This window comes from Hetaerina americana, unplaced genomic scaffold, assembly GCF_022747635.1.
Source record: "Hetaerina americana unplaced genomic scaffold, ioHetAmer1.1.p SCAF_1, whole genome shotgun sequence".
Lineage (NCBI taxonomy): Eukaryota > Metazoa > Arthropoda > Insecta > Odonata > Calopterygidae > Hetaerina > Hetaerina americana.
Genome location: NW_027286069.1, coordinates 9,619,321 through 9,633,832, shown reverse-complemented (window position 1 = coordinate 9,633,832; position 14,512 = coordinate 9,619,321). Strand labels below are relative to the sequence as shown.

Sequence of the window (14,512 nt, the reverse complement as noted above, 5' to 3'; positions counted from 1 at the left end):
TCCCACACTATGAGAAAAACTCTTCATTTTTTGAACTCTCTTTGAAGAATTTATATTTTAATATCTATTAATTTGAAAGCATTTAATATTTCCAACCTATTTCTTCATATTTGCTTATCTCATATTTATATAACATTATATAGAAGTAGTACTTATTATATTTATTTGACCCTTAAATATAATTGTTAACTCAAGAATAAACGAGATATTAATATGATCCCAGAGTGTACAGAAATTGAGGCCCCAATTAGGCTGAATTTTTGCAAGGTTTAATTGCTTACGGTTTTCTCACTATCAGTCTGTAAGTATTTTGATAGTTGCCAACTTTTTAACAAAGCATTCTGTGACAACATTAATGTTTTTGAGTTTGTCAAAACTACACCCACCATTTCCTTCATTCAAGTTGCCTCAACTTCACTATTTGTTTTATTGTTACCAATTTTACAAGTAACATTAATTATAGAAGTTTCTAATAGGAAGATGGACATCTAAAAAGAAATAATTCACAGCCCAAACCATGTGAATAGAATAAAAGCAGGAACATGTTTTGTGCTGTGCTCATTCTTCATTTTACAAGAAAATGAAAGGAAGAATTCCTTTGCAGCTGACAAACACCACAGGAGCTCCTCACTATAAGTGTCATAATTATGCCAAAAATCATACTTTCATTGATTGAAATACAGCTTGAATTTTCTACTCTTCATCCTCAACCCTCTAATAATGTCATTTCTGATGCCTAAATTATGCTTTTAAAATGTAAATGCTCTGATTACTTTTTCCAATTGGCAAAAAACCTTCCAAGCACACCCTTTTCATGAAATATTAAGCACAAACAATTTAATTGGAGAATTTCACAATATATAGATGCTGATCAGATTTGCATACCATTGCAGTAATCAGCCTGAAGCCTGGTATGAGAGGTTGGAATTCAGCAAGTGCAGTTATATAAGCCTGTGCAAGTCATACACTTGTGGGTGGAGTGTTTCCACCCATTCTCCTGTCCCACCTTCAATTTGCACAGGAAAAAATCCCAGAGCATCACAATGTTTTTGTTTAGCTGAAGGTGCCCATAGAAATCACCTAGATCTGAACTCAGAACTCCTATGAGGAAACAAATGCTTTATCCACTGAAATGACACCCATATTCACATAAAATATCAATATATTGGAATGCAATTAAAATTCTGAGAGACAATTTGTCACAATGATAGCCTACAGTTCTTTCAAATCTCCAAACTCCTTTCCTCAAAATTACCTCTTCTAGGAGACTGCAAGCACTCTCCTAGGTCACTCCTTTTCATTCAATACCATAAGATATTGCCCAAATAATATGGGAATAACACATGCTCAATATCCTGGCCAAAAAGCGTGTCTCTTCCAGGAGCAATCATTAAACCACAAAAAATAACTATTATTTCCACTTCAGTTAAATTAAGACATCAGGTAAATTAGTTGAGATTAGCTTTTCAGATATATTATGTCATTAGTAATGAAACTGGCGTGTACAGGAATGAATATGTATGCATGAATTTTGGCTTATCGTACTTTAACCTTTAACTTTCCTCAACCTCCTTTGCCCAAACATTAACCATGTGATGATTACTGCCATGATATGTGGTGATATATGCCGACATTGTAAGAGTAAAATCAGTCTGGATTGCGGTGGGCCTCATTTTCTGTGTTCACTGTGATCTTTTTCCAATTCATAGGCATCTCTAAATTCAAAATCGAATTTAGTTTAATAGAGGCTTCTTCTCAAATCCAGTGTATATTCTCAGAGTTTAACTCAGTCATAATTTTATCAACCATGCAGAACCCTGCAGCATCAGTATGGAATTTTACTTAAAATAATTCTGAACTACAATAATTATACCTCTGGTCCTATGTTCTCTATACTATATTTGTGCCATGAACGAACCATAAAATTCATACCATGAGGAAAATGAGTTTACTCTTTTTTCACTCTATGAGTGAGGTCATGATTGACAGCTTTTTCATAAAAAATTACAGGATTTTTGTTGGTAAATATTATGGTTGGTCATAAAAATTCCATTACATCCAGGTTTTACTGTATGTATGAAAAATATAATTGTGGGTTGAATAAAAATGACCAACATTATAGCTCAAATCTAAAATGTTCAATCTTCCCTGCTTCAAACTATATTCCTCTTTATTTTAATTTTTTGAAAACTATTTACTTATATTGAGTTCGAAATCATTTCTGCGTAAACTAATATGCGTCATTCGCTGAAGCAAATAATGTTAATTCCTTACAACTAAAAATAGGTGCAGATATGCTTAAAGAATTTTTGATAAGTGCATAGTAAGTAAGTATTTGTGTGAGATGTGCCATGCAAAACAGTAGAAAAATAGAAAACTATATGACAGCCAAAGATTTAGGCATCTGCACTAATTGCAAAGGATGGTAACATTACTAAGATTAAAGTTTTGCAACTGATTTTACTCCGCCTATTTTCATGGCATGTAATAAATTATCTCTCTCTAAATAATAAAATTGTTCACTACCACTATGTCTTAATAGATTTTAATAATCATTTATGGATCAAAAATCAACACTTAGAGTTCATATAACTTGATATCTCCCTATCTTTTAGTGATTAATAAATACTGAATACTTTCATATACATTTGATATAGTTAACCAAAAACCTGTCTTTTTTTAGTTTTAGTTATAAAATTGTCAAGTAAAACATTTTTAGGAAAATTGATGAATCCAATTAATGCAAAGCTTTTCTAGATAGACGAGTATATAAATATTCTAAGCCTATTCAAGTTTAAATGTATAACTTCAACAGTTATTACTTTTGGCTTTGTGAAAAATTCTAAAAATAGCATTTTGGGAATGAATTACCTTTAGTTTATAGTCCTAAAATAAAGGTTAAAATTTCTGTTTAATCAGCCCACAGTGTCAGACATCACTATTTACCCTGTCATATTTTCAGGCTGGGTTTCCTTAGCGGCCGCAGAAGTGACGACAGTGGTATGGCAGAGGAAGGGGTGAGTGGTGGGGGGGGTGGCAAGCTGTTTCGGCTTTTCCAGGGGAAGGAAGAAAATGAAATCATTCATTCCTCTCCCTCCAGCCAGGTAATAATGGTGCATGCATCCAAGGAGAGTGCATTTCCCTGGATCATTTGGTGCATGCATACCTGTGAACAGTCTTCAGAAGCTTGCATGTTCTTCATGCCATTATTTGCATGCCTGCATTTGCATCAGAGTTAGTCCCAATACTGCAAATGGTATTACACCCATGTGCTCCTTTCTTTCACAATTATGAAAGATTTAATCATCCTACAGTAGGCCAAAGTATTGTCTCTCACAAAATCAACCAATGAACAGCTGCAGATCAAACCAAATAAGTGACAAACTGAGAGGTGTTGATCCGGTGGGTAAAGCTTCTAGTAACTTCGTTCCATATTTATATTCCTGTGGTGCCTCAAGATGCATTTATTTGAAATTGGCCTGGGGACATGCCATAATTATCTTATATGAAAAAGGTGAAAATCTTGTATAAAATTGGAGTGACACTCCTCCGATTTTGTCATTTTATTTGTCACATATTTATTTTGAAATTCAAGATGCCAAACTCTAAATTAAATATCTACTGACTCAAAAAATGAATTAACTCAAGGAATATCGTAACATCTGATAAATGTGGTATTTTAAAGGTAAAATCATAATATCCACTCTCTTGAATGGTGAATTTGTGACATTTCCCTCCCCTCCTCCTATCTTTGGAACTTCCTCTCTCTGTGGCTCAGCCAATGACTAGTCGGAGCCAACTGCAATGTCCATGCAACATAGGAAAATAATGATCACCCAAAATGTAGCACTGTGGCACATCCTGCATCAATAGGTTCATCTGTGAGTCCCGAGAGAGATGGACACATTGTTTTCTTTGTGAAGATTGAAAGGTTTTGATGTTTGTTCAGTCATGAGTTTATCCATGGAGCATGCTTGATTTCTACAAGGCTATGTGGTAATTTTGCAATTTTTTTTCTATTTTCTTGAAGTATAGTGATTTGTGTGTGACTGCTTATTAGATTGAAATGTACTTTGCTGTTTGCTAGTAAATTTTTCTGGTTTTCATAGCTTCTTTGGCATATACTCACCAAATTACTGGGACTTTTTTCCGTTCAAGAGGGTCTTTTCACTCAGTTTAAAGAAAAAAAATTCCCAATATACATCACATTTCTAAAAAAGATACTAAAATCCAAATGCTACTAATGTTTGTACAGGCTCTTCAAATTATGAGACATTAATCATTATGCTTTTTGCAATGTGTGGGTTGTTTTTTTTTGGCAAAGGTATTTTAATCATTGCAGCTCATTGTACATGTTGCAATACATGTATTGTCAGACACAAGGAAAGGTAGGCATCAAGCTTCAGAAAATAAATTATTGCTCTACCCCTTTTTATCTCTGCCCCATTAACTGAGGTGAGCCATTAAATACAAAAATAGTCAATATTTAATATTCCTGAATCTACTTGGAGTCAATCGTGTGGTAAACTCAATAGTGGCCCAAGAGAAGCAACAATGTGTGCATTCATATTGCAAGCAGAATGACCTAGACAAGCTTACCCATCAGCAACACAAGCCCTCAACCCTATCATGAGGGATCCCTGCATTCACTGGGATAATTGACAGTATGATGATCCAAAAGCTTTCAAAATTTTTTGTAATAGGTCTAGCGATTTAAAATTGAGGGTACTTGCATTGTCATCATTTTTTATATAATTTCGGTCTTACTGTAAATTAAGCAGGAGAGTGTTACTCCTTTATAGCATATGATGTGAATTGTTCCTATGGACTTAATTTGATATATTGAGGAAAACCAATTACTTTAGCCCACTCCACCTTTTACATTTTGTATACATTAAGAATACTCACATGTATTACCTATACATTGAAATACTTTAAACTTACACAAAATTTAATAGAAACTTTCACTTAGGAATCTAAGGAGGATTTTTTTTATCAGCAACTTATCATAAATTCTTGAAGATGAACAAGGAGTTTTCAGAGGAAATGTTCAAATATGTATGTTGGTCTTGTCTAACTACCAAGAGAAGTACTAAGAACCACATCTTTTAAAATGCATAATGAATGTAGCAGTTGTTGTTAAAATATGCATCTAAAGACTTATCATAGAACTCTCACTTGGCCTTGTATATTTTCGGACAGTTAAACATGATGCCAAAATTCATGTATTGTATTGAGCCCTCATCCAAGTCAAATCACCTAATTTGAATTTGCCCTTTTTTGCGCTGAAACCTTAGGGTATTTGGTGTATTAATGCAATTTTACACATTATACTACAATTCATATTGAATGAAATGAAAACAATAACAGGGGACTGGTGAGTTTGAGTCCCTGTGATTTTCTGATCTCGGGAAAGTTCTAAAGTTAGTTTAATAAAGGAAACAAGAGGTGGTATTGACTACATAGTTCATGATTTTGAATGAAATTGGATATGAAGTAACGCTGATAGCTGCCTAAAAACAGCAGTCAATGCTTTATTATTTGATGCCATTGTCATACATATCGCACTTGAAGAATTTTGTGCTTTATTGATGCATGCAACCATGGAAGAGAATGTAAGAAAAAGTTTGAGGTGTCTGTCTCTTAGGCAAAAATATTACCTACTCGTGTATAAAAAGTCTTAAACCTGAACAAAAAGAGTTTGCCATATATTTTTTATGCATTTTCCATGGCAGCGAGATTTTTATTGCTTCATTATTTTTTCAGGATCGGCGTTTTTGGAAGCAGTTGAAAAGGAGGCGAAATGGAGCAATGGCAAGTACTCCCTCTCCACCTTCTGGTTCCACGACAGTGAATCCAACATCATCCACTCCAATGTATATATAAAGAGAGGAAGTTCTTTACGTTGACACCTTGCTCAAATGGTTTCACAATTAATTCAGAAGGATGACTGTGAAAATAACTTAAATGGATTCAGTGGTTACACACTTGGCATAACTGTTTGACAGCAGGAGACTAAAGAAGATGAGTGATTTTTCATTAACCTCTACCTTCACATAATGAGGTGTCTTAGGTAGCTAGTTAATTCTGTCCAGTTCTACTTCCATCTGTACATTTTAATTAAGCATGGAGTATGTCCCTGCTGGTAATTCTAATATTGAGAAGTGACGAATCTTTTGAGTGAGGCCTGTTACTTTGGCAGAATGAGATAGAAGAACTGTTAAGTAAAGTAATTTGTCACAGGATTACTGTGGATTAATTGTAAAATTGGTGCCAAAACCTTTCTATATGTATATATGTGTATTGTAAAATTTAATCTTACTTTGTGTACATACTCTTTCCCACCTCATCCTAAGTAATACAAACCTGAAAGGAAATATGAAAAAAACAAAGGACATGCAAACTTGTATCTATTATTTATGTACATATTGAATAGTTAAAAATAAAATGACACATAAAACTTGACAATTTTGGTAGTTTTATAAAAAAATAGTCTAATTATACTTAGACGGTCAGTACAATAAGTATCGTGACTGATTTGCTGTAGCCTCAACGGAGCGGTGGATGGGGTCCGACCGGTCGGCTCAATAGAGGGGTCCCCCACCACTCAGGCGCATTTTAGTTCAGTCGCCTCCGGGCATACGTGTGATTGTTTGTGGTGTCGTCGTGCCAGCATGGAGTGTACCATCTAAAAACGCTACGCTGTGAAGTTCTGCGTTAAACTCGGGAAATCCGCGTCGGAGACCCTTGAATTCATTAAACAAGTTTATGGAGATGATGCCTTAAGCCGCACAAGAGTTTCTGAGTGGCACAAAATGTTTAAGGAAGGTGGGGAGCTCGTCGAAGACGAGCACCGTGTTGGACGCCCGACGACCGCTCGAAACGAAGCTCTGGTGGCCAAAGTGAAAAACATTTTGGACTCTGAAAGGCGTTTAACCATCGCCCTTATCAGTGAGGAGACGGGCCTTTCAGTCGGAATCATGCACACCATTGTAACGGAGGATCTTGCTATGAGGAAAGTGTGCGCGAAGCTGGTGCCGAAAGTCTTGAGCAAGGAACAAAAACTGTCGCGTGTGGAAATTTAGGAGGAAATTTTGGACTGCGTCCAGGAAGATGAAGATTTTCTCGACAACGTTATTACCTCAAAGGATAGATCTAAATGAGTTCAAAGGATATCGGTTTGACTCCATCGAGGCGGTTCAAGCGGCGACCACAAAGGGTCTCAACATTATTCCGAAGACCGACTTCCAGCGGGCTTTTGACGAGTGGCAGACGCGCCGAACTAAGTGTATTGATGCAGGAGGGATGTATTTTGAAGATTATTAAGTAATTGTAATGATAACTGCAACAAATTTTTATTTTTGGAACCTGTCCCGATACTTGTCATACGGACCCTGTTAATCAAGGTAAGAAAAAAGTTCCGTTTATCTTTGTTTGTGTCAAAGGTTTTTTCTCTAAGTTTCTATAGCAGGAGTGAAATATAGGCATATGGTCTTGAAAATAGCACTTCATTGGTTCTTTGTTGGAGACGATGTGAAGTGGTTAAGCCAACCACACAATTTTAGTACATATTATTACATATAATTTAACTAAATATAAATGTTGGCTTGTTGATGAGACTCCTTGACAGTCAAGAGTTATTGTTAAAACCAGCACGGTTTTCAAAAGGGTAGATCTTGCAATGTAAAAATTGCTCTTTTTCATGATATTTTGAGTTAGGGAGAAAATAATGTACCGGTGGACACCGTTTTTCTAGACTTAAAAAAGCCTATGACAAGTATCTCATAGTAAAATGAGAGCAAGTCCGCTCGCGCCTGATGAGATGGGCAGCTCTATACGACGGCAAGGGGAGATGTGATTTTCGCAATTAACCCTCCCAACCCCGACCATTCACATGCAGGCATTCAAATCTCATGCAAGCGCGCTATTCTCAATAGCCGTGCTTGCTGGAAGTGCTAATGCGTGGTGGTACGCCAAAATGTATGTGTGGGGAGTAGGGCCTATTCTTTGCTTCCGAACTCGCAATCCACCCGAAAGAGGTCTTATGGCAATATTCTCCGTATTATTCCATTTGCTTAGTGTAAGTGGTGAATACTGGGATAGGGATGATGCGGTGGCTAACGTACTGGCTGACCACTCAGAAGGCCCGGGTTCGAATCCCGGCGGCGACATGTTTTTCTTAAGCATCCCGATCCCTGATTGAGATGCTTTGTGGCGGGCTCTTTCAGTGAGGACGCCGTCCGTCGGATGGGACGTTAAGCTGCGGACTCTTTGCCGCATTTCGTTAAGAGTAGGCTAATGCCAACGCCGGGTTTCTCTCCACCCTTCAACCTTTCCTGTCCATCCCCTATGGCGCAAATGGCCTCAGCTGTCGGTCGCCTCCCTTAAAACTACTACCAAGATGCACTCATCTCTCACTCTATGAGAGGGCTCGTTCGTTCTACTTGGTGAGTTTCAGGACGCAAAATAGTTTCTCGGATTTCCTGTAATGTTATGTATTTCTTAAAAGCTTGTAATTCCTCTTCCATTAATCAAAATCCATATCTAGGCGTCACAAGGAACGATCTAAAACTAATTAAGATTATTAGAATTATTGGCCGCGTCCAAAAGAGAACGGACCGAGGCGTGCGGGGTGGAGGGTGGCGGAGACTCCAACGCGCGCGGGGCGAGTTCCTAGTCACCGCAAGCCGTTCCTCCGTGGGGGAACGGGGGGACCGTGCCGTGGCCTGTGTTATTAGCCGGAGAAATACGGCGCGAGTCGTTGCTCTCTTCTTGGGCGGCGTCCATTTGACCCTAGGCACGGCCATTTCTCAGCAATCATCAGTAGAGATGCGCCTTTACCCTCCCCTCCCCGCCCTCCCAATTCCCCGTCACCGCACGCAGCGCGACCGGAACACTCGCCGCTGCCTAAGGTGCATTCGGTCGACCCCCTTCTTCTTCATGTGTGCCTCCCTCCTCCTCTGTCATCCCCACTTCTATTCCTGCCCCCACCCGCTGTCAATGTCTTCTTCTCTTCGCCAACCTTTCCGGCATGCTCCTCCTCTCACACTTCACCAAAACTACCCTCCTCACCCTTTGACTCACATCCCTCGCATTTTTTCCGCAGCGTCGATCCGAACCATGGCGAGGCCATTTCGACGTAGTCCTTCTTTCACTGTAAATCCCCGTCCCTCCACTCCCCGCTCGCAACCATACCGGCCGACTCGCCGCTGCCCTTCTTGCATTCGGTTAACCCCCTCTCCCCCCTGTGTGCCACTCCTCTTGATCATAGCCTTGCCCCATTTTCCCACCAACCCTTCTCCCACCCACTCTTTGTGTCAATTTCGCCATTGAGATTTTTTATTTGGGCACTTTGAATATAGCCTACGGTAAGTTTTTGTTGGGCCTCAAATCAGGTTAAGTTTAAAGGTTTCAAAGAAGGAACACCGAGTTAAACCAGTGTAAATTGAAGTGGGACAGATACGAGGTGCTCTTCATAATAAAGAAGCAAGAGGTCTTCTCACAGATTTGAATTCAATTGGTTTACAATGGTAACACATCTACCAAAAGGTGGTATACGAGCTATCGCATATTAGCTTGCTATCAATGTAGACACTTAACAACTTAATTTATGGGACTTTGGCCTACGATATCCTATTACATGTTCACACTTTCTAATTTTCCAAATTTATCATCATTAATGATACAGTCTTTGCTATAATTGCTTTCTTCTGATGTTGTATGGTCAATATACGGGATGCATCTAAGATTACCGTATTTTCCCATCGATGACGCGCGCGTTACCTATACAAATATGTTCAGATGATCGAAAAAAATGACGATGCGCGTTCTGTAAAGAAAATTTAAAAAATCTAAACATTTACATGCCTATTTACACAATAATTTAAAGAAGAGTCTCGCAAAAATTAGTAAATTAGTCTGGAAGCATGCCTTTCTAATTGCATTTTTAAAAAGCGGAAGAAGTCGGAGACCCCACTACCATCATAAGCTTAGAGAAATACACAAAATTATTTTCCCATTTCCGTTTTTCCCTTTACATGAGATATCAGTTTCGCGGCTAGATTCGAGGAACTGATTAGGCAGGCTATCAGAGGAACTCAGCGACAGCCAGGTGAACACTCTTTGAAAAAAGGAGATAAATAAATTCGCATGTTCATAAATACTGGCTATTATTTCGCCTTCTATGTCTTCTAGAATGATATAACTCTGGTCTCTGAATCTCCTGTATAACCAAATTAACTTGGAACTCTCGTCAATATCTTCCCATATATTTTCTCTTTTAAATATGCTTAAACCTTTGGATTTGACCCCAGATGCCATAATTTATTTTTATTAATTTATTTATTTATTTAGTAAAAATTGTGCACATACAGCAGGATTGCCAATTTACAGTGACACATATACTCTAAATATTCTACTCTATACTATATATAAAAACCATAAACTCAGTAATCAACCCGAAGGTCGGCTTGATAGGTGATGAGTTCACCCAGTACTAAGCCCGACGGCAAGTGCAATTCTCACATGCAGGTAGGGGGGCCAGTTCTTTTCCTTGTGCCAGTTATGGTCCCCCGGGAATCGATCCCGGCCCCTCCTGTCAGTAGTCCAAATCTCTACCCCTGGACTACCGCGACTCACATACACCCCTAAATTTACTCATTCCGTTCGTCGCTAGAGACATATTCGCGCGCGTTTTTTCTTCTTAGCCCGTCGAATCTCTGCTTCATTTTTATCACCTGTTACTAACTAGTCGACTGCAGGGCGTGTGATTTCGATGCTGATGATTTCACTCGTCCTCTTTTTGTGTATTTAGTGCATTAATAAAAATTAACAAAAGGTATTTGTGACACTCGATACACAATCGAAACAAGACGATGGGACTGAGGCAATAGCGCACTTCTTTTTTACAATGATGTGGTCTCTGACAGGGAGGTTTCCCTTGACTACATGACTTCTCACTGCAGATAGTTGTTCCAAAAGCCCTTCCTCCCCTTCCGATGGGGACAAGGCCCATCAGTCCTCTCGGCCCCTACCCCTGCAGCAAGGGAGAAATATTGTGTCCTTGGTATCCTTGGTCCGAAGTTTCCTTCCCAGTTCTCAGTTTGTGCGGAGATATCATTCCCGTTTATCTTCACCTATGACTGATTTCAATAAGCTCATCAGTATATTGATCCTCGTAGTGACGGGAAGAAAGTGTACGCTACGATTAAGGCCGGGGATACATCCAGTTCGTATCCAATCAGATTTTTCTTCCTCTTGTCCTGCCTGTAAAAAACAAACGAATTAACTATTCGTTCTACTTGGTGAGTTTCAGGACGCAAAATAGTTTCTCGGATTTCTTGTAATATTATGTATTTATTAAGAGCTTGTAATTCCTCTTCCATCAATCAAAATCCATAGCTAGGCGTCACAAGGAAATATCTAAAGCTAAATAAGAATATTATAATTATTAGACGCGTCCAAAAGAGCACGGTCCGAGGCGTGCGGGATGGAGGGTGGCGGAGACTCCAACGCGCTCGGGGCGAGTTCCTAGTCACCGCAAGCCGTTCCTCGTGGGGGAACGGGGGGACCGTACCGTGGCCTGTGTTATTAGCCGGAGGAATACGGCACGATTCGTTGCTCTCTTCTTGGGCGGCGTCCATTTAACCCTAGGCACGGCCATTGCTCAGCAATCATCAGTGAGATGCGCCTTTACCCTCCCCCTCCCCGCCCTCCCAATTCCCCGTCCCCGCCCGCAGCGCGACCGGCACACTCGCCGCTGCCTAAGGTGCATTCGGTCGACCCCCTTCTTCTTCATGTGTGCCTCCCTCCTCCTCTGTCATCCCCACTTCTCTTCCTGCCCCCACCCGCTATCAATGTCTTCTCTTCGCCAACCTCTCCGGCACGCTCCTCCTCTCACCCTTCTCCAAACCACCCTCCTCACCATTTGACTCACATCCCTCGCAATTTTTCTGCAGCGTCGATCCGACCCATGGCGAGGCCATTTCGACGTAGTCCTTCTTTCACTGTCAATCCCCGTCCCTCCACTCCCCGCTCGCAACCATACCGGCCGACTCGCCGCTGCCCTTCTTGCATTCGGTTAACCCCCTCTCCCCCCTGTGTGCCTCTCCTCTTGATCCTAGCCTTGCGCCATGCTCCCACCCAATGTTCTCCCTCGCATCCTCCCCCTCTAGCCATTTACCCTCCCCTCATGCCCCCCGCTCTCCCTCCCCCCCCAAGCAACCACATATTTAAAGGCAAGCGGACGACTACCGAACTCATTTTCTTTTAACCTGTGTTGAGTGAAGTAAGTAGTCTACGATAGTTGGTGAGTTACGAAGTCCAGAGCCGTCGTGCCGGTCGACTTGAAGCTAGGTGAGTAGCATCAATCCCACGGGGATTTGCTTTTATTTAGTTCCCGATATTAAATTATCAGTAGAGGTTTAAAATTGAGCCTTGTTCATTCAATCGCGTGGTTCTGACAGCTATTGGTTCATACCAGTATGTATATAATTTTGAAGGCTTTTAAGGAAACGAATAATTAATGTATCCCTTGCGAATGAACGTATTTTAAACGAACGGTATGTAAATTTCCGATAATTTGTTAACAAAGTTAAATATATGCAGTAGATATTTTAAATTGCTTGATTGTTTCATTATTTAGCATGCAATTTTGTTGTTTCAGGGGTAATAAAACACTAGCCCACTATCACCCAATTTTACGTTCGCCATCCAGTAGAATTTTTTTTCTTTGAAACGGTCGACATTGTCATTCTCTTGAAGTAAATTCTTAGGTATTCGATCTAATTTTTTCAATTCAACTAGTGGTTCTGAAGTCTTCTGTTTAAATGAAAAATTGCCAGTTTCTATTTGAGGCGACTACAGTTGATTCCGCCCGGAAGGGCCCCGTTAACATGGCGTCGTATTTGCTCACTAAATTGCATTCGGTGATAAGAATAACCAGATTGCGGTTTAACAATTCTCTGCGCCTTAGTTTGTGTTCCAAGGGCTTAGCCCGGTTGAGTTTGCTACTTAGTCCAACTGCACAGGCAGCTGCCCTCTCTGCCACTTGACTGATTGGTCCGACCAGGTATTGGGCTAGGAGGAGTAATGCATTCAAATTTTCGTCTGTCGTGAATGATAGTTTAAATGCGATTTCTGCATATCCACTGGCTAACTTTTCTTGAATGTAATACTCGTCCGTTAAAATCAATCATTCATCACCCAACCTCTTGAATGAATTAGTTCATATTTATTCTCTTAGTAAACTTATCCAGCTGCCACCCGGTCGACGGGGTGGTGTCCAATTAATTTCAGTGGTTATTTTCCCACACGGCGGTCATATAATTGCACTCTTCTTTCGCTCATCTCATCCCCCGAATTCTTCATTTACTCTTTAATTTCGCCATTGATATATCTCGGGACATAAGTTGTGCCAATTGTGTCACCACGTTAAGATAACCTCGCGAACTTCTTCTGAATTAAATGCGGTTCTCCAAAATTATCGGGGTGAGGATTCGGGCGCCTCTCCCACCCTTCAACGCCTTCCCTTCAGTCAACAGCTCACCTTAGTCCGCCTGGCCTCGGACCCTCCCTCCCCCAGTCTCTTTCCTTGCGTTCTCGCACACCCCGTTCCTCTCTGCCTAAATTCTCTCTTCCACAGCCTCACGTCTTCCCACCTTACGTCCGCCCCGCCCGCTCTGTCGGCGATGCGATGGTAGTAAGCAAACGTTCTGAGCTGGAAAACACTTCAGTATCCTCTCCGAAATTTCTTCAATTTAAGGGGTTTCACTTGTTACGCTGTGACGTGATGGGTCTTCATTTTACCTTATTTGTCTGTGCAACTAGATACGGCTTCTGCGAATTCCAAATGATCAGTCAAATTATTTAAGTATTTCCCATCTTAAAATACAATACCCGTTCGTTAATACAGTGGCTTCAAATTGTCTTCGGGTAAATCACTACCTTTTCTGAAACGGAAAGGTCTTAATTATACAAAACATTGCATTGTGTTGTTATTTTTATTGGTTATTGTATTGTATCCTCATATTCCATACTTCAACGGACTTGAAAATAATTACTGACTCTAGTTTGGCTGTATAATAGTCTTTACTTATCACCTTTGGAAAGCCGCATGCACCTTCATTTTTCTTCTTTCCTCATGCATATTACTAAAGGCGTTATTGAATTTGGCATTGGGATTCCTATCCTTCGGTTGCATTGTCAAAAAGTATTTCTATTGGATATCATACACTCAAATTTCGTAATCATGGCATTGGTTCCACGGAAGCAATTTAAACAATCAACCTTCTGGACATTATTCATCACCGCTTTCTGGATTTAATTTTTTCATTCTTCCATGAAACATTCCAACTTTTGTTTGCCTCCTTTTGGTATGATTCCTGTGGGTTAAACTCGACGACATTCCATATGCTCAGTAATAATGTCTTTAATTGTTCATAATGGTTGGCTTCTACCATCTGCTCAATATTTATCGGTGTGTCTCTTATTCAAAGGAATGCATGTTATGAGA

General features: G+C 40.0%; 1 protein-coding gene across 1 annotated transcript in view; it reads left to right on the top strand.

Moving 5' to 3' along the window:
* Positions 1-6,449, top strand: part of LOC139696602 (uncharacterized) — a 230,286-nt gene extending 223,837 nt beyond the window's left edge. Inside the window, exons 26-27 of the mRNA XM_071595411.1 lie at positions 2,963-3,017; positions 5,767-6,449. Coding sequence (XP_071451512.1) covers positions 2,963-3,017; positions 5,767-5,886 — 175 coding nt within the window. The 3' untranslated portion in view covers positions 5,887-6,449. The remainder of the gene's footprint in view (positions 1-2,962; positions 3,018-5,766) is intronic.
* Positions 6,450-14,512: the final 8,063 nt, after the last annotated feature.